At 53.8% G+C, this 23975-nt stretch overlaps 9 protein-coding genes across 9 annotated transcripts; 5 read left to right on the forward strand and 4 right to left on the reverse strand.

The window, feature by feature from the left end:
- Positions 1-7: 7 nt before the first annotated feature.
- J4E87_002438 (uncharacterized protein) lies at positions 8-721 on the forward strand (the record flags this gene model as incomplete). The annotated part of the gene is made up of 2 exons (XM_049374075.1): positions 8-84; positions 145-721. 2 exons carry the CDS (start codon positions 8-10, stop codon positions 719-721), a joined length of 654 nt encoding a protein of 217 aa, XP_049236215.1.
- A 422-nt stretch (positions 722-1143) lies between these two features.
- Positions 1144-2366, reverse strand: J4E87_002439 (uncharacterized protein; the record flags this gene model as incomplete). The annotated part of the gene is made up of 3 exons (XM_049374076.1): positions 1144-1410; positions 1825-2211; positions 2262-2366. 3 exons carry the CDS (start codon positions 2364-2366, stop codon positions 1144-1146), a joined length of 759 nt encoding a protein of 252 aa, XP_049236216.1.
- Positions 2367-3543: 1177 nt separating this feature from the next.
- On the forward strand, positions 3544-6231 carry J4E87_002440 (uncharacterized protein; the record flags this gene model as incomplete). The annotated part of the gene is made up of 1 exon (XM_049374077.1): positions 3544-6231. The coding sequence occupies one exon, from the start codon at positions 3544-3546 to the stop codon at positions 6229-6231; it is 2688 nt and encodes an 895-aa protein (XP_049236217.1).
- Positions 6232-6613: 382 nt separating this feature from the next.
- LSM2 (U6 snRNA-associated Sm-like protein LSm2) lies at positions 6614-7068 on the forward strand (the record flags this gene model as incomplete). Its single annotated transcript, XM_049374078.1, has 3 exons — positions 6614-6627; positions 6682-6829; positions 6934-7068. The coding sequence occupies 3 exons, from the start codon at positions 6614-6616 to the stop codon at positions 7066-7068; spliced, it is 297 nt and encodes a 98-aa protein (XP_049236218.1).
- Positions 7069-8852: 1784 nt separating this feature from the next.
- On the reverse strand, positions 8853-9350 carry J4E87_002442 (uncharacterized protein; the record flags this gene model as incomplete). The annotated part of the gene is made up of 1 exon (XM_049374079.1): positions 8853-9350. One exon carries the CDS (start codon positions 9348-9350, stop codon positions 8853-8855), a length of 498 nt encoding a protein of 165 aa, XP_049236219.1.
- Positions 9351-10236: 886 nt separating this feature from the next.
- J4E87_002443 (uncharacterized protein) lies at positions 10237-10611 on the forward strand (the record flags this gene model as incomplete). The annotated part of the gene is made up of 1 exon (XM_049374080.1): positions 10237-10611. The coding sequence occupies one exon, from the start codon at positions 10237-10239 to the stop codon at positions 10609-10611; it is 375 nt and encodes a 124-aa protein (XP_049236220.1).
- Positions 10612-11365: 754 nt separating this feature from the next.
- Positions 11366-12021, reverse strand: J4E87_002444 (uncharacterized protein; the record flags this gene model as incomplete). Its single annotated transcript, XM_049374081.1, has 2 exons — positions 11366-11733; positions 11793-12021. The coding sequence occupies 2 exons, from the start codon at positions 12019-12021 to the stop codon at positions 11366-11368; spliced, it is 597 nt and encodes a 198-aa protein (XP_049236221.1).
- Positions 12022-15069: 3048 nt separating this feature from the next.
- J4E87_002445 (uncharacterized protein) lies at positions 15070-18028 on the forward strand (the record flags this gene model as incomplete). Its single annotated transcript, XM_049374082.1, has 8 exons — positions 15070-15124; positions 15181-15225; positions 15274-15798; positions 15848-16180; positions 16230-16511; positions 16558-17111; positions 17159-17631; positions 17683-18028. 8 exons carry the CDS (start codon positions 15070-15072, stop codon positions 18026-18028), a joined length of 2613 nt encoding a protein of 870 aa, XP_049236222.1.
- Positions 18029-20881: 2853 nt separating this feature from the next.
- Positions 20882-22702, reverse strand: J4E87_002446 (uncharacterized protein; the record flags this gene model as incomplete). The annotated part of the gene is made up of 2 exons (XM_049374083.1): positions 20882-22474; positions 22529-22702. 2 exons carry the CDS (start codon positions 22700-22702, stop codon positions 20882-20884), a joined length of 1767 nt encoding a protein of 588 aa, XP_049236223.1.
- Between the last annotated feature and the right edge of the window lie 1273 nt (positions 22703-23975).

Consider the following 23975-nt stretch of genomic DNA (forward strand, 5'->3'; position numbering starts at 1 on the left):
AGCAAGAATGCTGACAAAAGACCAGTTCGTTCAGGGGCTAGAGCCGCTCAGATGTGGTATCTGTCTGGACGACTACAGTACCGAGTAAGTAGCACTTGGTGGTCCCTACTGCGACGGCACACTGACTTGGCTGCTCTCTATTAGGCACGTCCCGGTGCAACTTCCGTGTGGCCACATCTTCGGAGACCACTGCATCGTCAAGCAAGTCGAGGCTGAAATGCCCAACAACAATCGATGTCCACTATGCCGCCAAGAGCTTTTCCACCAAGAAGATACACATGTATACATCAGCGACGACTCGGAATGGGGCGATGCCGATGACGAAAACGAGGAGGAAGAATGGGACTTCGATGAAGAGAGGTATCAGGAGACCCTTGCTGGGCTTCTTCAAGATAGCGAGCCAGGTTTGGCACACCTTGCCTCCTCGGATATCGAAATGCTTACGGACTCAGGGGAAGAGACATATGGTCTAGCACCCAGTGCACTTCACGCTGAGACCATCGCCACGACAAGGAGGGAGCGCCTCAATCGCCAACGGGAGTTCAGACTGCATGCTGGGCGGGGGCGGGATGGGGGCAGGACAACCGTCCCGAAGCTACCCGGACGTACACGCACCTACAATCAGATTGAAGCATCTGATGTAGAGACAGATGCAGACTGGTCTGGATCTGAGTACGAGCCAGAGGAGGACAACGACCCAGCCGATGAATGTGAGGAGTAATTTGGCGTCGATGTAGGTACCACGGTACGGTTTTGTGTGGCACTCAACTTGAGCCAGAGGATATGTAGTAGCCAAGATAACCTTTTGCGAGGCAGTTGCTGGGTTCCGAAAGAAATGTAGCCTTCACAATCTCTCAATGCAAGTGATAAGCTAGGTTCCGAAAGTGATGTAGCCTCCACGGCCCTCTTTGTGATATCATGTGGAAATACCACTAGCCCTGTCGATAACATCTGCCGAATTTGCTATCTTTGTGGATATGAAGACCCACAGGTGGCCATGGGCGTAGAATTTAGCCGGCAGGTTGTGTAACATTGCATCGACGCATGTCAGCATCTACATGGTAAGCTTCCTCGCATTTCTATTTGTACATACGCTCATCTACAGTCATTGTCATAATTCGTCGGTCTGTATCGTTATCCCTTCTATAGTTTTCCTCTCCTGCTATCGACCGCTTCCCTGAGCTTCTTGATAACGTCTCCAGGGTCCGAAGCGCCGAAAACAGCACTGCCAGCAACTATGACATTAGCGCCAGCATCAGCAGCTTGGTCAATGGTCTTCTCGCTTAGACCTCCGTCGACCTCGATCTGTAGCTCTGGGTACTTTTGTCGAAGCGCGGTGACTTTGGGGAGCTCGGACGCCATGAATGACTGGCCACCGAAGCCGGGCTCTACAGTCATGATCAATATCATCTGTGGATGTTAGCATGAAATCTCTGCCGAACGCGACGTGGCCTAACGCGGGCCTTGAGTTGAGGTTATTGATCCTGCGGGAGCAGCCAGCGGCGTGGGCGGGTAGGTACCGATGTCAACTTTGGGGATTACTGAATTGACAGGTGGCCAATGGATGGACAGTCGGTTGGGCAGCATGCGGCAGGCTTCTCGAAAGAACGCACAGGTCAAGACTGATTGACAGTGGGCTTACGCAGGCTGGTATGCCTAAGCGCCAGCGCGTGCCGCCCACGCCCCAACAGGGTCAGCCCTACCCAGCCTGGCTTTGCTCGACCACTTCCGAGGCCTCTCTAACCACCATATAGCGCGTGCGGCCCTTTCGTGATATCGATTGTGATGATGGAAAGCATGGCAGTGCAGGGGTGATGAACTCACATCCGGAACCTCGTCCTTGTTTGGGTTCTCCATTATCTCCCACAGCACATCGACCGGTGTGCTCGGCTTGATTGCGATACCAGCCTGCATACCCTCGCTATGTATGAACTTGACCAGCTCTTTTGGAGATGTCTTCTGGTCCGATTTCCCACTGGGTGAGTCTGCCGCGGTTGACGAGACGGCGGCTTCGTAGTGGAAGCAGTACAGGTCGCAGCCAGCCTGCTTGAAGTCGCGCACCCATCGCTTGGGCTCGGCGATCATCATGTGACAGTCGAATGTTCCCTTGCCGTGGGCGGTGGTCGGTCGGTCGACGTGTGAACGGATCTTGGTGACAACGGGCGCGCCAAAGGTCATGTTGGGCACAAAGTGGCCGTCCATGATGTCGACCTGCACGTGTCAGTCGCGTGCACTCCAGCCCAAAACTCAGCATCGCGTACATGGAGCCAGTCGGCGCCCTGGGAGATTGTGTCTGAACAGGCCTTGCCCAGCGCTCCGAAGTCTGCCGACAGAATCGACGGCGCGATGATGGCAGGCGGTGACATGACGGGCGGTTCTAGTGCGGTTTCGGTGTGTATAAGTGATCTAGAGAAGCGCCAATGGGAGGTATGGGGAGATTGTGGAAATTGCTAGTGTGACGGAGCTCACGATAGCTTTTTGGTGTTGACGGCATCAGCGTCACGCCTGCCCCTCCATCCATGCCCCGCTGCACGCCTTGGCACGCCTCACCTCTGTTCTTGTTCATGCAGACCGCGCAGCTCACCACCTCACGTTTCGAATCAACTATGTTTGCTGAACGGGGCCGTCAATGCTCTAAATCGACTGAAACCTTCTCTATTGTTATATCTTGGTGATCGGCAACCGCGTGGCTGGTCGCGTGTTTGTACTGCCGAAATGGCTGCGACGGGTCTCGGCACCTGGTCTTTCCCTCTCACATGGCACGGGATGGCTACATGACAGCCTTGAGGACAGCCACAACCACCGCCTCGCGTCCAACTCGAGGCCGTGAGACAATATCCAGCCCCGCAGCAAGAATCGATTTCGCGGAGGCACTATTGGGCGAGTATGCTGTCCAACGCCGCTGTGTCTCGTCATTGGACAAGCGTGCAGAACGCGAGCGCTGCAAATAGCACAGCCCGGCGCTTACAACCAAACACCCAACCACGCCGTGCAGCGCAACGCTCCTCTAGCCCAAAGTTTCTAGCGCATGGTATTGACCTTGCTCGCCATAAACTTACACTGGCCAATCATGCCGCCTTCACCCTCTTTGCCATGTCGTGGCCGACCTTGAGCCGCTACTGCCTCTCCACCCAGACTCGGCCCTCTATGCGAGTGGACGGCCAACTGGCAGTGTAGCTCGGACGAATGCCACAGTAACACTAGCCCACAGTCACTCGACGAGTAGGCGTCTACGCGCGATATATCCTCTGACCATCGCGCTCGCGCCGCATCGACTCTCTTTTGCCATTCACTTCTAGTCCTCTTCCGAGCCCCTTCTTCCGTCAAGTCTTCGTTGATCGAAGCAATTCCATTTTTACCAGTAAGCTGTTGACCAGCGCAGTTTTGGGCTATAGCTCATCTTAATATCGCCTCTATTTGGTCCCCTGTACTTCTGTATTTGGACCCCTACCACCCTCGCCGCACTCCCGCCTACTCGGATTTTCATAGGTATCTTTAGTAATATTAGCACAAGGCGGTGCTCACGTCACCGCAATATACAACATGCCTGAGATGCTGGAGCCTGCAGTATACCATCCTGCGACCTTCGGCCCCATGGCCAACTCTCATCAAGCCATGTCTCCGCTGGATCAGAGACAGGCACTTAATGCCACCGACGACGAGTCCTCAATTCCCACCTACTACTTCGGAGCAAGATATTCCACCTCGTCGATATACCTACCCACTCCCGCGTCACCAGCCAGCATTGACGACGACTTCCCAACCCCCAAGGCACGCTTATTCGATATGACCCCGCAGCCGTCGCCGCGCTTTCCAGTTCACTCGGCTACATATCCCCCAGTAAACCGGGCGAGTCGTGCTGACAGCGACTTCGACTCCCTCTACGACATCACTGACGATGAGGCTGAGGTACCTCTCCATGCATCCGCATCAGTCAAGAAGCTTGCGACCCAGCCTAGACAGAGACGCTACCCATCCATTGTCATCCCTTCGCCTTCCGCATGGCCAACCATTGAGAAGTTGAAGAGTGCAAACTCGGCGATGCCCGTTACCCCATCGTTGCTACTGACCCCATCGCGTCGCTTCCTTGAGATGATCGACTCTCACAACCTGCACGTGCCTGAGCACTCAGCAGCCCCTTCCCTGGACGGCAGCCTCACATCAGAAGAGATGGACAAGCTCAGTTGCCCTGCCACCCCAGTCTCGCAACGTAGACGCGGATCCATGTCCAGCGTTGACTCGTGGGGACCTGTGCAATTGGACCTACAAGCTATGGAGACTCTTCAGCATCTCGGAAACTCGCCATCTGCTGAGCAGTACGAGGAACCAGAGCAACAGGAGTTTCAAGTGGTTGAGGCTAGAGGCGAGATGCAAGAAGTCTCCCGACCAAGTCTCGGCTTAAGCATCCCTTCAACAGTATTCGGAAACGGTTCCTCTGGTAGCACACCGATTTCCGCGCTCTCTGTCCCTTCTCCCGGTGGTTTCTTCTCATCGCTTCAATCGACTGCTCGTCACACCTGGAGTATCCCCAAGCGCGATGAGTCAATCCCAAATACTTCAACTGCTGAGAGGTTTTACAACCTTCCATGGCAGAAGGAGAACCGAAGGAACACTTCCCCACACCCCGTGCCAGCTGTACCAGCTGTGCCAGTTCTCCCGGTACGAAACTCGACTCTTGCCGGATCCACTCTCGATGGACACGATGAGCCTCTGGCGACATCGCGCCCAGTCCTCCTTAGCAGCCCAACCGATGAGAACGTGGAGATCAAGGAGATCAACCCTAGCAAGACCATCTTTCAGTATGACGAGAACTACAACGCCGGACTTCAAAAGGTGTCTACTGCTAACCTCGAGATGACCGGCCGATGGTTGGAGGAACAAGATGAGCTACAGGCCGCTCTTCGTGACATGAGCGACATTACCTCTCCCAGCCTCTCCAGCGGAACCCACAGCCGCGGCAACTCGATCGAGAAGACTGTGGTCAAGAAGTCGGTCAAGTTCGCGGATGAGCCGGCCAAGTCTCCAGTCAAGGAGTCGGCGGATGAGCCCATCACCACATACGTCCAAGGCCTTGAGTACCTTCACTCTCGGTGCCAAAAGAAGGATACGTTCATCCACCGCCAGACTCGCGCTGAGGCTATGCACGTACAGCGACGCTGCAATCCTCTCGCACATCGCGATCAGCTCCTGGGAAAGTTCGAGCTTTGCCAGCCAGAGCGCCCAGCGCCACCGCGACCTGTGTCTGAGTTCTTCGTCAATGACCCAACTGTACTAAAGGAGAGGATTGCGCGCGCACAGACGGAGCGTCAAGCGCTCGACCAGATGCTGCCCATCCACTGGGTCTTGCAAGCCCAGAAGCAACTCAACGGTGGCAAGCTTCTCAGCAAACCTGCCGCGCGATGCATCACACGCGCTAGTGCTCCACGCATCCTTGACGTTGGTGGTGTCGCTACCAACGATTGGGCGTGGGATGTTGCCTACGACTACCCATACGCTACAGTGACTACTGTCTACACTGCGGGTAACAACATGTCATCCAACGTCAAGGGCCCCGACAACCACAAGCACCTTACCGTTCCCAACCTGTGGACTCTTCCATTCCCTTCTGGTCACTTTGACGTCGTTTCGGCACGCACACTTTACGAGCTCCTCAAGACAAGCAAGCCTGTCGGCAAGTCATCAGACGAGTACGACCTGTGCTTGAAGGAGTGCTACCGCTGCCTCAAGCCCGGTGGTATTCTTGACTTCAGCCTCATGGATGCCGATGTTGTCCATGCTGGCCGTAACGCTCAGGCCATGGGCGTCGAGTTCGGCTTCAACCTCAAGACCCGCGGCTACGATGCGCAGCCTACCAAGACATTCCTCCCGCGCGTCTCCAAGGCGGGCTTCAAGGACGTTCAAAGGGCGTGGATGCTCCTTCCCATGGGAAAGACGGCAGCGAACTGGAAGGACACACTTGCTGTTGGCGCCGAGCCAAAGCACCAAGAGCGTCGCATCACAGAAGACGGCGAGATTGAGCTCGAGGACGCGCCAGTCTTTGGTACCACCATGGACGCGGCGATGTTGACAGGTGTAGTTGGAAGCTGGGCATGGGAGAGGTGGCTGCTTCGATTGCAAATGGAGATGGGCAAGGACGAGGAGAAGCTATTGGAGGGAGTCGTCAACGTGCTAGAGGAGGGCGCGACAGGCCACGCTGGATGGAGGACTTTGTCCGGCTGGGCGAGGAAGTAATGGCAACGGGATTGAACATGATGTGATACAGTTACGATGGTTTTGGGTAGACGGTGTTGGATAGGCTGGACTGGACTGGACTAGGTTGATACCACAATAGCGAATTTCCTTTGTAGATGAATTGAAGACAGTGTCTCTCACAGTCGTCATATTTGGTTGTCTGAGTGCCTGCCTATCAATGTGATGGTGATGGTGGAGTGAGAGACATGGCGAGGCGGCAGATCAGCCTCGCTCGCAGCGGCGCGAACCCCACGCGGCCCATGCGCAGCGCATAACCTCGTCACTGTGCCATATGCACCCCAAGTCGCGACCACTCGACCCAACTTGCGCCTAGCTGTATCTCCGACGTCTCTACCCCAATCCTTTTTCTCACATATACACAATGCTCTTCTTCAGGTTAGTCCCCGGACCACGCCGATTATGACGCAACAGCAACTGACAGGGCAATAGCTTCTTCAAAACGCTCGTCGAGCACGAAATCACCGTCGAACTCAAGAACGAAGTCCAGATCCGCGGAACACTCAAGAGCGTGGACCAGTACCTGAACATCAAGCTGGACAATGCAGAGGCGGTGGATGAGCTGAGGTGGCCGCATTTGGTACGTTGGTGCATCGCGACTCTCTTCTGCGTACGGACCAGACAGCGTACCAGAGAGATGGCGACATAAACTATGGGAAGAAATTGAAGCTAATTTGACGATAGTGCTCGACAAAAGACATGTTCATCCGCGGTTCCGTCGTTCGATACGTACACCTTCCTTCCGGCGCTGTCGACACCGCATTGCTCGAGGACGCGACAAGGAGAGAAGCTGAGGCGGCGAAGAACAAGGCGAAATGAGAAAGGAAGGATACCAGGTGCTAGGATAACGCGTGATGAAGCGACCGTTCGTGCGGCAACATGAGGAGGGCAACGCGCGCGTGGGCGGACGCAATGTGACATGACAACCCACGGTATATAAGAGCGTGGCCAAGCGCAAGAGTTGAAATTCTGGACCGGGAGCAAGCGGAGAGGTTGCGCAAGCACGAAGAGCGCTTGCAGAGCTGGTGATGTGAATATACCCTTGAAGAGAGTGAGGTGACATCCTCGCCTATCTTTGTTCTCGTTCTACTTTTCTACTCTCTGTTCGACTCGAATCGTTTGCACGCCCTGCTTCAATTCCTCCCTAGCTCACGGGACATGAGATTGCCCCTTCAGGCTCATATTTGACATGGCCGTCGACATCAAGTTGCTTTTCCACATACGTGCGTTCCTCCTTCATGTTACCTACCCACAACTATACCATTGAACTTTCAACATCACGAACGAGCCTTCTCTTTTGTCGTCCATGTCGATTCCCCGGTGCATTATTTCTCGTACAGTCTCTATCTCCAAGAGACGAATCACTGCTCTGTGTGCGATTTGATACTTTGGTTGCCATCCACTCCATCCACTGGTACTGCGATAAGGCAGGGCGACGACAAGCCACTTACGACCCCCACAATACATCACCATCCCACACACAAAGATACTCCTCAAATGAGAGAGATCGCAATGATCAGACCCTAAGAGACGAGGCCGCACGTGTCTCCCCTCGTTTTCACCTTTTTCGTAGCAAACGAAACATGTCGCGCAGAAATTACGCTCACCCACAGTCCTGTCCACTGGCAAATTGCGCAACCTTATGACTCTGTCTACCCCCAAACAACAGCAACACCGCAACCGCTCTTCCGCCGGTTAACAACGTCCACGCACACACTTTTAAAAGTTCTCAGTTCAGTGCCTTCGAAACAATACACCACGCAACGAATATACTCGCAAAAGCGACGACGCCCTCAACAATCATGGCGCCCATCTCCTACCCATCTTCCACTTCCCCAGCCACACCAGCGCCTTACCTGCACACCCGCTCCACACTCTCAGCCTTGACCTCCGAAACCCTGACCCCAACAGCCATCGGCCTCATATGCGTAGTCGGCACCATCGGCATCACCATCTACATCATCAGCGCCATCATCTATTTCCGCACCAAACCAATCAGCCTCCCCAGACTGTTCCGCACGGGCGCGCACACCGACGAAGAGAGCAGCACGGACGGCAGGAAGACAGCCATATCCATCTGGGAGCGAGGCGTACCACTATACGACAGAAGTGGTGTTACGACGACGGCAAACTCGGCGTTTGGAGACGTGTATCCTTCTGAGGGTGTTGCGGTGAATGCTGGGCTGGAGAGGGAGATATTGGAGATTCTTGAGGCGGAGGCGGAGGTTAGGGCTATGTCGAGGGTTGTGGGGAGGTATTGAGTGGGTGGAGAAGGGAGTGTTTGTGATGGGAGGGTGTTGGGTAGTTTTGGAGATGATGGGCACGAGCGTTAAGATGTGAGTGTTCAGCTGGTTTTGTCATGCGCTGGGATTTGACCGACCGAGGTTTAAGTTGTGCTTGCATGTACGTTGCCCGAGTGTTCAAACTTTGTGCTCGCTATCTTTTTGTACTTCCGGTGTCTACCAAATGAGAATTACGATGAAACGGGAAGAAGCAGCCGGGGCAAGTCACCAGTGATTGGTGTCACACCCAAATACTGTCCACAACCCTGCCTTCTTGTATACACTCAGAAGATCAATCGTGCCTCTTCCATCCCTCAGTATCTAGGCCCAAGGATCTTCCCGCACAACAACCTCAATAGTCTCTTTCCTACCCCCAAGCATTTCGTTCCTCTTCGGTTTGAACTTCATCCATAACCGCTTCCTCAGCGACTTCTCATCCCGCCTCTCCTTCTTCTCTTTAACAAGCTTCTGCTTCACTGCCTTCACATCCTCCTCCTCCGACGAAGAGCTCCAATGAAGAGTCGGCGCAGTGTTGACGCGCCACGCCTGAATGCGCTCTTCGCGCAAGGGTGAGACATTGCGTCTCTTTCGCAGAACGTTTCTGGTGTGCGGCTGCGTGGTCTCTAGAGATTGGAACAGTGAGGTCGCTGCTGTTGTGGTGAGAACGAGTGTCGCGACGAAGATGAGCGCTGCTTTGGCGACTATACTCAGGCCGCGCTCGTTGTGTGATGTGGAGAGTGCGGTGAGGAAGCGGGTGATGAGGAGGGAGAGGAGCATGCATGGGAGTACGAGCCATGCGGATGGCTGGGGTTGCGACATGGTGGAGAGAAGTGAGGTGTTGGTGCGCAGCAACAAGGCACCTTAATCGAAAGTTGGCTTGTGAGAAGGCTCATAAGCTCCAAGGTAACTGCGTTAGTCTTGCGGTTTGGTAGAAATCGGATTGGGCGGAGCTAACGGCGGGAGTGTTTGGCTTCTGGTTCATTCACTTCTTAGTATCGATTACTTTGGTAACTGAGGAATCAAAAACGCTCATATAATTTTCACATGTTGCTGTCTTCTCTCACAGTTCGCTTCAAACTTTTGCAATTAGGCAGGTTACCTAGGTACTTTTCAACCCATTTATTCGCATTTGTTGCATCTGTTTCACCTTTTACTTCGCACCCATTCTGTTCCAAGTCTTCCAGCTTTCTGTTAAGCGCCATACGTGAATTATGACGTCGCTGGATGGAGTAGACGCGCGATTACCGTTTGCCTCGAGGCCTCCAAGGCTGCCGCAAAAAAGAGGGTGGAGACGTTTGTGACCCTGGTGCATCTGCCATACGATGAACCAGAAGTTCACCGATATTATAGCATGGATGAACCAGTAGAGGATCTCACTTAGAGCTGGTACGAGCATGTTGAGTTTTTTTGGGGTTGCAAGGAGTCGCGTGTAAGAAAGCTGTTTTTTAGGGTGGTTGTATAGGGAGACTACACTGTGAAATCATCGGCTGTGATTACACCAACGCGGTACTATGGAACATACAGCGGTTGCCAGTAAATCAGCTTTTGCTGAGCTGAAGTGAGGGCAGCGGCAAGTGTGTACACACTGTGCCTGCCCGCTAACAAAGTCGTCGTTTACTTCTTCGTACCTAGACAGACCAGGACACCACTCACATCATCGCATCTCTACTCAAACAGCCGCGCCAGTTTCCCACCAGCTACCATCATGGAACTCTACATGCCAATCTCCATCTCAAAGCACTTCGTTGCCTACTTCCTTCCTCTCGCGGCCTCCATCGCAATCTCCGCGCTAAACTACGCCGGCCTCACAAAAGTCCCACACATCTTCATAGTTATCGCGAGCCCGGCTCTCCTCATCCTTCAGCCAATCTGGGAAGAAGCTCATTTCTGCGAGTTGGAAAGACAGAACGAAGAACTGAGGGCTAAGAACATACGTCTCAGAGCGCAGTTGATGGCATTCGAACACGCGATTGAGGAGCTGGAGAACGAATCCGACGACTTGGATGACAAGGCTAAAATCTTGGCCAGGATAGAGAAGATCAAGGCACTACAGGAGGAGTTTAGGAAAACAATTGGATGATAACAGGATTAGGAAGGAGGATGGGCAGTGAGGAAGAGTGATTCGAGGTTGGCCAGGGTGTAGAGACGTCGTGTTGTTCATAGAGCAAAGTTCCATGTTGCCAATCCAAATATGGACTTGGCTTGTGTACGCTGCGTCAATTACTATCTGTATTGTGATGTGTGACTTGAGCACGTGAAAGATGTGTGCCAGCATGAGCCCAGTCAATCTCAGACTGTTCATAAGACGTCTATACATCTATGTCTGCTCATAATCCTACTCGCCTCGTAACCTCCAAGGCCGAGGAATGTGCTCGCGGCTAAATCACCGGGATGTTACTGTGAAGGCACATCATCCTGCGTACCCATTCGGGCATCTTGGCCATCGAAACTTGTTTTCGCCTGGACGGACAGCGAAATCACACCCTCCGCCAGCGATGCACCTGTGGTGAGGTCGGAATTGACTTTGTGTACGACATTAGCCTGCAGGAACATGCTATATCCAACACGACGCTAATGATCGACGCAGGGATAGCGTACGCGCCGCATGCATGTGCGGTTTGCATATTGCCGGACAACATCAATATTGTGAACAGCCGAGGCTTTCCTCCTTGGGCGACCAGTCATGCCGGTGTCCGTCGGAGGGATGATGCCATGTTCGTAGGAATACGGTGTACGGTGTGCGGGTGTGGCGGAGATGATGTCTTGGTGACGCCGATGCAAGAAGAGCCGATATCGTAATATGACTTTCGTCCAGACAAATCATGGCGGGGAATCTACTCGCAAGTCGAAAGCATCTTCTTCAGCACGCCCATCAGGGTGCCGTTCTCGAGGGCAGCGGCGACGCGCTCCTTGTCGCCCAGCTGCTTGTTGACCTGCTCGTCGGTGCTGTGGGTGCCCTTCTTGATGCGGACATCGACGCGGAAGCGCGGAGGTAGTGCCTGTTCGAGACGGACGCGCACGCCCAGGCCGATGACGGTGGCCAGCGAGCAGTGGGTGATGGTCGGCGTGATCTCGACGACGACGGTGCTGATGCTCGAGAGCGGTGAGGAGGGGGGCAGAATGTGGATGTCTGGCAGGTTGACGACGGACAGCGAGCCGAGGGACAGCGGGTGTTCAGGGTCGCAGATGGTGGAAATGAGGTCTGTCATGCGCGGGGTGAGCCAAACGTTAACGCCATCGAGGGCCCGCGGGCGCGCCTACCGTAGATTTCCTGTTCGTCAATGTCCTCACGTGCGTCGTCGCTGTCTGAATCGCCGGCTGAGACGCTGTCGTCGAAGGGGTCGCTGAGGTAGTTGTAGCGCGGTATCAGGTTGTCGAACAGGCCGGTCCCGCCGTCATCGCGCCTCTTTGCCGTCGCGTCGCTGCGGCGGGAGGGCAGATCCGAGGGATTCAGGATGGTCGGGTTGGCGTTGTCCTTGTCGAGCTCCATGGCGGCGGTTGGCAGGGGTCGCGGCGTCGTGGTGTGATGGTGGCGGAGGGAAGGAGCCGTCGTGGGCTCCTGCCTCTCCAGCAAATCTGCGAGGAAGGCGCGCCCGGGCCACCAGCAGCCCCTCCTCGGTGTTCGTCATCTAGCATGTGCTAGCCAGCCAGACACTCGGAACATGTCACCCGCCTGCACCTTCACCCTCACCACCACCTCCACCACCGCCGCTGCCCCCGGCCATGCCCGCCGCCTTAGCAATTGCTCTGTAAGCCCTCAATTTCCCGCAGATTATCCGCGACATACAGGGGACACTTGTGTGGGGTGCACCGTTCACACCACAGCACCAGGGCACCCGTGTGTTTGACTAGTGTCTGCAGCTTCGTGTCATTCCATCACGCCGCCGGGGTATACAGTTCGTGGCCTCCTGCCTGCTGCCGTTCTGCTCGGCCAGCCTCGGCAAATCCCCAGTGCGCATCCAGAAGGTGAGAAACAGCGCGGCTGGCGACTGCCCTTGGGCTTCAACCCCATCGGCAGCCGACGCTTCCGGCTGATCCACCACCTGCTCACCTCCCAAGCTCGCGCGCCCATGGTGATCGTGTTGACGACATGTTTCTCACTAATCACTCCCAATGGCAGTCTCGTCCCAACGACCTGTGTCGGCTCCTCCCGCACTTGTGCCTTCATAACGGAAGTGCTGCCTCATCCGGCGTACGACTGACCGCGCTGCTGGATTGTCCCTGCTTTGCTTGCCGTGTTCCTGAGCTGCAGGGAGATCAACGGCAGTGATCAGCGCAGCATGACTGATGAGGTCAGTATCGTGTTATTTTACCACGCGCGCCACGGAAACCACTGCTTCTATCGACCTTCCAAAGGTCGACGGTAGCCTGGCGCCAGCACCTGTCAGTCATGGCACCATCCCGTCTTGCTCCATACAAAGCACCCCTTGGCAACGCCCGTCGTGTCTCTGCGTGATCGAAGCTAGCACTCGTAACCTGACTGCGCCTTGACTGCCATCGCCATCACCATCATACCACCTGCGTGGTGGGGAACTAATCTTTCAGCTGCCTTGTCGCCTGCCGCGCGAGAGAGAACGCGACCCGGCAACATGGTTGACAGATTACAACAGCCCTTAAAGAAAGGGATTTTCGACCCTAACTTTAGCTCTCCATGCAATCTTCGGTCGTTCTTCATGTCATGCAATCGCCAGTGGCGGACGAAAATACGATCCATGCGCCGGATCGAAGCCCTCGACAAGTCCCCTCAGCTACGTTTCGCTTCGCGGCCGCAATATCTCGTATTCGGCTCATGCAAATGCTATGCCGTCTGTCTGTGCATGCTACCTACATATTCGAGAATCTTGTTAGCCCAACTGAGGGTAGCATCTGGAGTAATATTGTTTCATGCGGGCTACGCTGATGGTGATGCGTCTGCCGTTAGAACCTTGCCTGCACATGGCCCTACCAAGCTTCCGCACGAATCAATTCGCCGATGTGTCGTGCTCAACGACACACACCGGTTCTGCCGTAGCCTTTGCGGCATGCGACGGGATCCCGTCTGCCCAACCCATGCAAAGTCTCGAGTGAACGTCGAGTCTGCGGCCATGGAGATGCCACCGATCAGAGCGGCACATCAACGAGGCCAAAGCGCGGCGTCGAGTAGTGGACGCCTATCCTCATGCTGCCTCCAGCCAAGTCTCTTCCGCGACTATGTGGACAAGACTTGTTTCGCTTTAGCTCCTGGCAGGTTGTGCAGCGTCCTACCAGAGCCATCTGTGTACCCCTATCTAGCCAGCTATAGTCGTACACCTGCTGTATTATATGTCGGCTAAAGCATAATATTCGTCATCGAGGCTAGCAGCCGGAGATCACTTTCTAGAAGGCCCACCTGTCATTGCGGTGACACTGCCAGACCATGTCTCAAACATTCAGGCACCTAAGGCTGTGCGAGATGAGAAACTAGGTACGACTATGAACCGACTAAATGCATGCGCAAGGTTTTCGACATTGTCCAGCCCTATCACGGCCAGGTCCGGGCTGCTGCAGTCTACTGGTCACGTCTGATCTTCTTTTTCTGGGCAATCCAGCAAATGCAGCCGCCACCAGAGCCTCGCAACAGCTTGCGTACTCGGTCCGCTGAAGTTTTTTACTTTGCCTTGAAGTCTGCTGAGTGAGAATGCCGCCATGTACCACCGTCTTCTCAGCTGTCAGACTTTGCCCCCGCTGATTTTATAGCAATCGTTCCCGGCCCATGGCAGTGCTTCGAGGAGGTCCACACTACCCGTCGTTCTACGTGTTACGATTCAGGCCGTCTCCAACGGGCACCACTATCCCTGCTGCCCATTGCCTCACACCCCCACAGCACGGCAGTTCCCTGTGCCCGCAGCATCTTGGTAGCGGACGCTTGCGCTCACGCGCGTGCAGCTTGGGCGCCCATACCAAAGGCGCTACTTGTGCAGCAGTGCGGCTCCTGGATCCTGCACGCTTAAGTCGCATATCGTCTACCCCTCGCCCGCCTATCGACCCCTTCATACACGGCCAACCGCCTAGGACCACAATACTCTCGCCTTTCAGGAGATCCATACACTGCGACGCCACTATTGTGCGCGTGAGCCACGCTGCGAGCCCGCTGCCAGTGCGTCTTCGAAACCCCGGTATGCCAGACATCGTCTCCACCTACCATCCCTATGCGCCTTCTGCCCTGATCTGCCGTATAACCTAACGACGCCGCGGCGTCGCGGAGATTTCCCTTGCGCTATAGCATTCTACAGTGCATCTATTCTCGATTTCGCTTTCTTTGTGTATAGTTTTGGCCATTCCGCGATTTCTTCCGTCCGCCGACCCTCAGGACATTCTGGACCGTCATCGCGCGCCGCTACCATTGGCTGCACACCGACCACCGCACACAACCTCATCGACTTAGTGGATAGCCGACAACCCCGCTGCTTGCAACCATTGCGCAAGGCCTTGCGCTGTCACTCCGGACCGGCTCGTGGTAGCTATTAACGTTATGCCCCCGGAGACCACTGGACGGCCACTGCTGCCACAAACGGCGCAAATGCAGAGCTTCACCTTTGCGCCGCCCACGCTGGCACCGCGCGAAAACCAGCGCAGTGAGTCCACACGCCGCTCAGCGTCTTGGGGACAAGGCAGCTGACAACATCTCCAGATTATGTATTCGTAGACGAACACAATAGACACAAGCGACTGAAAGGTATGGAGGCACGTTTTGACTTGACATGCAGATGCTAATACAGAGCAGTAATGAGAGCATGCGAAGGATGTCGTAGACGCAAAATCAAGTGCGACGCGGCAACAACGAATGCATGGCCCTGTGCTGCTTGCATTCGTCTGAAGCTTAACTGTGTGCCGCCTACAGTCAGCTATGACAAGGACTACAACGGTTCGCAAACATTTGACCTGGAGCCCAAACCGCTCGAGTATGCCCCGGACCCATCTCCTCAACATGACTATCAGCGCCATCCATCCATGTCGCAGGCCATGTCTCACCAAATGCCGCCTTCCATGCCGACTACCCAAGGCATGTACCAACCTTCGCCCTACGTGGACCAACAGTCCCAGGAGTCGTGTCATTATCAACCCATGTCTCAGCCCCAGGTCATCCAGCAAACCATGAGCTACGCGCCTCAGCATGGCTACTCACAACAATCCTCTGGCCCGCCTGCGATCCTGACTCCACCGGAATCGGAACCCCATTGGCGAAGCGACTCTGTATCTAGTCTATCCGAGGCACTGGGTGAACTCAAGATCGACCATACAGCCATTGGTGAGCTTCATGGCATCTTGCTGCAAAAACATCAAGCTAACTAGTCTAGCCCCATACATCACTAACATGAAGAAGGCACTGGCCGAAACACCCGCACAAGAGGAGTACGAGGTCGTACTACCAGCTTCTGTAAGCCTCGATCATACGGTCCGCATACCACCGGAGATGATGCCTGATGATGATCGGGCAATGCATTACTTTGACTACTTTTTCGCCAACGTTCACCCATATTGCCCCGTCATCAACAAGGCCTACTTCTACCAGCAATGGCACAGCGCTCCGGACTCCATCTCTCCACTCATGCTAGAGTCCATCTTTGCTTGTTCTTCGTTAATGCTGGGTGACTCAGAGGAGGGCAACAAATGGCTGGCCCTTGCCACAAGTCAGTAGCGCCCTGTATTGACAAAAAAATGATTACTGACAGATTACAGAGCACGAGGAGAGCTTCAAAGACGTGTCCCGCTTGAGTACGATGCAGGCAATGATTCTATTGCTGAAAGCTCGTGAAGCTTCACCAAAGCGAGGTTACTTTTGGCGTTCTTGGATGGCGACTGTCAGCCTTGTAGCCATGGCGAAGGACCTCGAATTACACGAACATTACGACACCCACCAGATGGGCAAATCATGCGGATCGACAGTACACGACTGTGTTGCCAAAACGAGGGTATGGCAGATGTGCATGGTCTTCGAGGTCATGATTGGCGGTCCTCAAGGTATGTTGGTTTTGAAGAAGGTACTTGGAGATGCTGACTTCTATAGGACGCTATGACTTTGGTGTTACCACTGATACCGTAGACTTGGAGATGCCCAGACATATCGCAGGACAGGATCCTTCCGAGCTTCAGATTGCGCGTCAATTCGTACAATACGCCCGTATTGTTAAGAACGTTCACCACTCGGCCCTCGTGTACGGAAGACTCAGGAAGAAGAACCCGGACTGGGCACTGGATCCAGCATTTGTTGGCCACAACACCGACTTTTCCCTCTGGTTACGAGAGCTTCCTGAGGACATGCAGATTGTGTACCCCCAGGATGGCTCTGCTCCTTGGATCCCATCCCATCAGCTGGCGAACATGCACGCCTATCACTGTTTGGCCATCATTATGCACTTCCGCCCGCAACTACATGCCGTATCAGAGTCATATGATGGTATATGGAAGCAGCATATGCTCACATGCTACTCGGCCGCCAAAAACCTATGCAAACTTCAAGAGGCGATTCTCAAGACCTACGGCATGCCTGGATTGCTTTGCATGATGCGAGGCATAAGTTTCCATATTTACGCCGTGTTGACCTGCACCATGCTGCACCTGGTATGTCATATTCATTGTACAGTAAAGCATCTGACTAACAGCCGTAGGTTGCTGTGACATGCCCGGACCCAGATATCAACCATGATGCCAGGAACTTCTTCGTACGCCACATGCGTGTCCTGGAAACCATGTCTCCCTCGTTTCCGATGCCTGAGATGCAACAGCAAGTCAACAGCCTGCGCCAAGCGTTCTCGGCCGATTGTTCAAAAGCTTTTGAACTGAAACCGACATTCCCATTCGGAAGCCCACAAGTAGCTCCACAAACAAGCCCCATGGGTCACCAGGGATCGTACCGACCTCGTCACCCGAGCCATCCCTCGCCCTTGGAACAACCAGGTCAGGTCAACTACCATGCACTCCCCATTACTCCACCAATTTCGGCATCCGACCGCGGTTCCAAGGCTGACTCTCCCGTAGCTCAGTCTTTGGTCATGATGGCGTCTGGTCACCGTGCAGCTCAGCCACAGTCTGGTATGCAAATGCCGGAGAACGCCCAATGGAACCCACAACGCATCTTTGAGTAAGTTCAATCATCACGTTCTCATTGAAACAACAAACTAATACAATACAGTCAATGGAATGTAGCCTTTGGTACGCCCCCTCCTACTAGCGCGTCCTCTCAGGCTTCTCCGCCGCTAAGACCCAATCCTCCAGGAACCAATTACGATATGCGGCCAGCACAGGAGGCTATACAACCAGGCTACCAAATGTCGAACACATCGCCCCAGTCCAGCAATGTCCATGCAGTCCCAGGGCAGATGCCACCGGCCTCGACATATGGAAACACTGCACCCGTATACGTTACCCCTTCGATGTGGCAGGAAGCAGTTGCCAGCTCTTTACCGGACGGGCTCAAGCGCCGGTGGGACGACAACGCTTCCATGGGGGACCAGTCAATGTACAAACGCGCGCGTTGAGGCATGACGTCAACCCTGATCAAGATTACACCGCTTGTGCAATGCACTTCGCGGGAACCACAGTGAGCGGAGAAGTGTGGAGAGTGGCAAGCGCATGACCATCACATTGTCTGACCTTGGTCACGGCGAGATGATGGCATGACACGCTTCGGCGTCATTCACATTGCTGTCCAAACCACTTTTTGATGGATGAAGGTGCGCCCGCTTGGAAAAGAAGGTCGATTGAGAAGACAGTTCAGCTGTACCACCACCGTGAGACGGGAGTCCCCCAAAAAGCGCTGCAACAAGCGCGCCTGTACAATACGCTGATCTTGCGATACCTGCAAGCACGACCGCAATGACGATTACGCGCCGCTAGCGATATGAACTAGCGTAAACACCATCACTGTAATAATACTCTGAACAAAGACACTGTACCCTCATTATCGCAACGTATATTATTGACCTTCCTCATTCATGATGATACGGAGCACGGTACCCACTTCTCGTGTCCCAGCCTACGAATGATAACCTCAACAACAAAGCCAACGTACCCAGCCGCTCTATCAAACCTTCGAAGGCCCAGTTGTTCCAAGAACAGTCTCGAGTTTCAACATTGGCATCTTGAAGTTACATCATAAGCGCGCCAGCTATCCCCACTCAATCTATTCACCCTGCTTCAGTCCCACCGGTGCCGTCCGACGCCTTAGATAATACCAAAACAGAAAGTGATCGTACATTAACATACACGCGTCATATGCATCTTTCTTGAGATCACCACTCAAAAGCATCCCAGCCACCAGGCTTTACTAATTCGATGAAGCCAGAACGTTCAAACGGGCCGGTTTAGCAAAAGCACCAATCGCCATGTCGCACGTGGGGATGGCCTACCGTCCGTCTCGACCTTCCATCCTTCTACCCGCTTCTCGTACCGTTTGTAAAAAGCAGTTAGCCGTTGTTCCTGATCGTCGAGCAAGTCAATGCGATGCGACGTTGACGACGTTGATCTCGTAACAGTTTGGGTAACCGGACCGCACCATGCGTGCAACTTTAGTACACAGATGCAACAGGGTCCCTTCCAACCTGGTTTGTCAATAGTATAGACAATAAATCCAACGGTCTTTTCAATCCGGGTTTCGCGGCTCCAAGGGTCAATATCGAGGCACACGCCCTCCCACCCGCCAGCCTGGAAAGATCCCGAGGTAAAAACCGCTCGAGCGTCCTCGTCCCCTGAACTTTTCGGCATGTGAAAAAAATTAAAAGCCAACCTTGCAACGCACGGCCCCCTGCAGTAAGCCGCCCTGCCAGCCTGGCTCGAATGGAACGCTTTTCATGATTGTGGAGAAGACGCTAGAGATCAATGGGATCTGACATGGGAGCGAAGGAAGGGGGATAAGCGTGGAAAAAACGTACGCTACTGCATCATGTCACAACGCGGCGGGCAACATGTAACGTGAACATGCAGCTTTTGCATACCGCAGATACATCAAACCTTCTTTCCAGATGTCACACTTTCTCTGCCGCGTGTGCGTGCTCTAAACAAGACTACTACGCACACTTCACGGCACTTTCCATCAGCCACCACTACGACGACGACAGCAGACTAACACTAACCCGGGCGGAATAGTCGCCGACCACCAGAACCCCAGCAAACCGCCCCCTGACCCCTGGTTTCATCGTAATGTTCCCCCAAGCGACTTACCCACAGTGCGTTTTGTTCCCAATCCCAGTGAACGAACCCACCCATCACCCAGTTGCTGTCCCATGTGTCTTGGCCAAGCAAGTTTCCAACGTCTACCCTCCCTGACTAATGCATCCGACTCGTCAACTTGCTTGGCGAGTCATGCTTTGCTACAATGCTAAAAAGTGGATTGTACGAGGTCTCTCACCGATCTGAACGATTGCGCGAGCGCGCGTTGTTTGATACGCATGCAATGCATTGATGATCAGCGTTCGGGAACAGGGTCGTGAGAACCAAGAGGGCAGGGGCAGCGGGAGAAGAAGCGGGAGAATTGGTCGTTGGGGACTAGGAAAGGACCGGTTTGGCGAGTACTGCGTGTATTGTTACTATGTATTCTTTCTCGGTCGGTCTACTCCGAGGTGGAGGTAGGTAATGATAATTTTGGCACAGCCTCGTTTTCAAAAATATCATCATCAATGCCATGAATCACCATCGTAATCTCCAAAACTCCTATCGTTGGCCATGTCAGGTCAAAACCCACATCGAGGGAAAACTCGCATTTCCACTGTCCGCTTCATTATCTCCACTTTCGCCTTGCTGCGATATTTTACCTGCCGTCCGCCGATGTAACTCGGCAGGGCAGCCGAGAATTCCTAGCCTTGATGATCTTCACAGACCAACCTCCCCCATTCTTGCAAATGATGTTCGATTCGGCTAAGCCCTTACCCACACCGCATCGTCGTTGGTATCCGCATTTCTGCCGCGCGCCGAAGACTATTCGAAACCACATACCACTTCCACGCGAGGCCACTATGAAACTTGGATGTGCTTTGTGATGGGGCGGTTGTGGGGTCGGGAGGCCGACGAGGCATGTGGAAAAGGACCGAATAGAGTGGCATGTTGGTCGCGTGTTAAGTGGGATGTTAAGGCATGTATTGGATGCCTGGATGGTTAGGCAGAAGGTAGAGCGAGGCTGGTGGCAGGATGGGATCTGGAAGTCCTCTCCGCAAGTAGCAAGTTATCATCTCCAGAGATAGACGTCGCTTCAATAAGCGATGAAAATCATTATGCGACAGCAGCAGTACCGAGACACCGCTGTATGCATACAAGATCGATCACATAAAGATGAATACACAAAGAAGACCATCACGCCATGACTCGGGAAAAAGCCTCTTAATATCTGTGATATATGTCTAATCCTCACGTTGCCCTATCCTAGGATGTTTCTGTTCATCACCGTATCCCACCATCGGCGCCGCGCTTTTGTCCTTCGGCAGTACAGCGTTCAAGAATATACCAACAATAGCAGCAATGACAAACGGAGTCTCCACAGCAAGGTTGATGCCTTGCTCGAATCCTACCAGATTCTCATTTGGCCCATCGTACGATAAAACCTGTGAAAACCAGTCGGGCTGACATATGTCCATGAACCCAATGCCCAGGGAGACTGCGAGGATGAAGCGATCGCGGCGGGTCCATGGGATGAGTGCGAGGACACGGATACCGGCCACAGCAATGGTGCTGTAAAGGAAGACTTGCATACCGCCGAGGACAGACGGCGGCATAGAAGCGAAGACAGCACCGAACTTCGCAATGACCCCCATGAGGATCAGGAAGCCACTTGCTGCCCATCCTGCACGGCGAGATGCACAACCGGTGAGAACAATAACGCCGTTGTTGCCTGCCTGGCTGACCATCGGTGGGCCCGTAGCCAGTGCACTGAAGAAGCTTCCGAGTCCGTCGCACAGAATGCCGCCTTGGATCCTGCTGTTGAACTCCGTTCCTTCGATGTCAACACCTGATAGCTCTGCAGTGGCCAAGATATCGGGAATGCAAGACACGGCTTGACAAGCAAACATGATTATCATAGGCAATACTAGCGCGCCATCAACGGATAACTTGAACGTGTGCACCCAAAGAAAGGTTCCGCCGGGTGCTTGGTTGAGCTGTTCCGTCGACCAGTAGCCTGTTGCGCCTGAGATGGCACATCCTACAGCTAAACCAATAATGACCGAAGCTGAGCGCATGAGTGGCGCACCGACGGCTTCGACCAAGATGATAGTAGCAAACACACTGAACCCTAAGCCGATCAGCTTCGGATGTCCCCATACGAGCGGTCGCGGCGCAGTGATATCCGGACACAGAGCGTAGAAACCATCTCCTCCGTGGCAGTTCGATGACCCGCCCCAGTTCTGCAGTCCGTTGCCAACGAGGTAGACTCCAATGAGGGTTAGAAGTGATCCAGTAATGAGCTTGGGGAAGATCTTGTTGAGCATCTTGGGCGGTACAAAAGCCATTGCTATCTGGATCCAGACACAGCACAGCATAGTGCCTAGGCATGCACCCCACGCGTCAGGGCATGGCCCTTGAGTTCCGTCTTCAAGAACTGGACAAGAGCCGGACCTGTATCGTAAAGCGGCGTAGTTGAAGACGATGGGGAGGATGTCGAACGTTGGTCCTACGACACTCAAGAGTCCAGTGCCGATGAAGAAGGGCGTCTTCATGATATGCAGCCGAGTAACTTGCAGGGCTGTCGCGATACCTGTGGTGATGAAGGCTGTCGAGACTAAGTACGTCGTCATAGCTGGCTCGAAGTTGAACGCCCCGGAGGCGATTGCGAGTGGTGGTGACACAATGGACCCGATCATGGTGAGTGCATGTTGAAGGCCGAGGAGTAGTGTCAAGAGAACGGGTACGCGGTCGTTGAGTCCGTAAAATGGCGCTTGATAGTTTTTGTACTTTCTGTTCAAGGGCCAGATGTTGGGAGTGATCAAGTAGACGTAGTCCTGGGGTTGTCAGCTACTATGGCAGATAGTCGGGTAGGTTAAGTATTGACATACGTAGTCGCCGATCCATCCATCTTTCGTTGTAAAAGCATACTTGATCTCTGCGAGCGTATCCTGCCACTTCGTGGTCACTGTACCTATCTCTTGACTCTCGGTGGACGAGTATTGACCCGTTTCTTCAGCGTACTTGGATTTCGGCTCCATCTCGCTCCGGGAGTCGATGACCATTATTGTTCCCACTCAACCTAGTGGGATTTAGTATGCTGAATGAGTTCTCGCGGCAAATGCATTTCAAAATCGAGCTGCATGGTTATATATCAACCTATTAGCCATTGTTGACTCGTGGTTCTAGATCGACAGGAGCCTTTCCCACGATAGGCGTTTCTGCGTTTGTAAACCCCGCGATAACCAGTCCATCGGAATCCGGCTATTGCTTGTACCTGATAACACTGCGATGATACTTGTGCGTATGCCGTGAGATGTGCGACGAGTGACAGAGTACGTGAGCTAGATAAGAGGGGAGATATCGCTAGCGTCGGCCGCCCCATGTCACCTTAGCGAAGGCGCGAAAGCGGAGAGCGGCGGAGGCGGCTGTCAGCGCACGCCTATGGGAAGTCGCGACCATGCAAATAGGATGTTGAGAGTAATCGCGTGAAGTAATCACTCGCTGGTTTCCCAGGTTGATTGACGAAATGAGGGACGGATGAGATCTCCTGGAAACTTGGACCTACACCTTCACAAAGCCCTCCAACGCCGCACCTAGCATCCTCGTAGATCCTAGCCAACGGTATCAGCACCACTTCTAAAGAATATGGCAAGGCCGAATCAGGCGCCGCTGCGTCTCTTGACGAATGCGACCATCGTCACTGTCAATAAGAGCCGGGAAATCATACTCGATGGCGCAATCCTCGTTGAAAACGGCCGTATCACAGCACTCGGAAAGACTTCTGATCTCATGGATCAAGTCAACCAGAACGAAGACAGAGGTGTTGATATCATCGACTGCAAGAACAAGATCATCATACCGGGCTTGGTTAACACACACGCCCATCTTGCGCAATCACTACTCCGTGGACTAGCCGAAGATCTTCCATTACACAACTGGTTATGTGACGCCATCTGGCCATTAGAAGCCAATTATGCCGAAGATGATGGCTATGTGGCTTCAATGCTGACGATTGCGGAGATGCTGAAGACGGGAACGACATGTTTTCTTGAGGCTATGCTCACGCATGGGAGCGGCCTTGAGAACGTCGTCAGAGCAGTGGAAGAAACTGGCATCCGTGCGTGTTTGGTGAGTGCGGCGAAGCAGCATCAATTTGACGAGCTGACCTAGCTGCTAGGGCAAATTGATCAAAGTCGGCGAGACGAACTCAGATCTCAACATGAAAGATGCCCGAGATCGGGACGTGGACTCAATGTCTGTGGAAGTTGCACTATCAGCGCACAAGAAGTATCATGGCTCTTCCGACAACCGTCTACACATGTGGTTTGCAGCGGG

The sequence above is a fragment of the Alternaria ethzedia genome (genome assembly GCF_023757985.1).
Source record: "Alternaria ethzedia strain BMP 0044 chromosome Unknown scaffold_4, whole genome shotgun sequence".
Taxonomy (NCBI): domain Eukaryota; kingdom Fungi; phylum Ascomycota; class Dothideomycetes; order Pleosporales; family Pleosporaceae; genus Alternaria; species Alternaria ethzedia.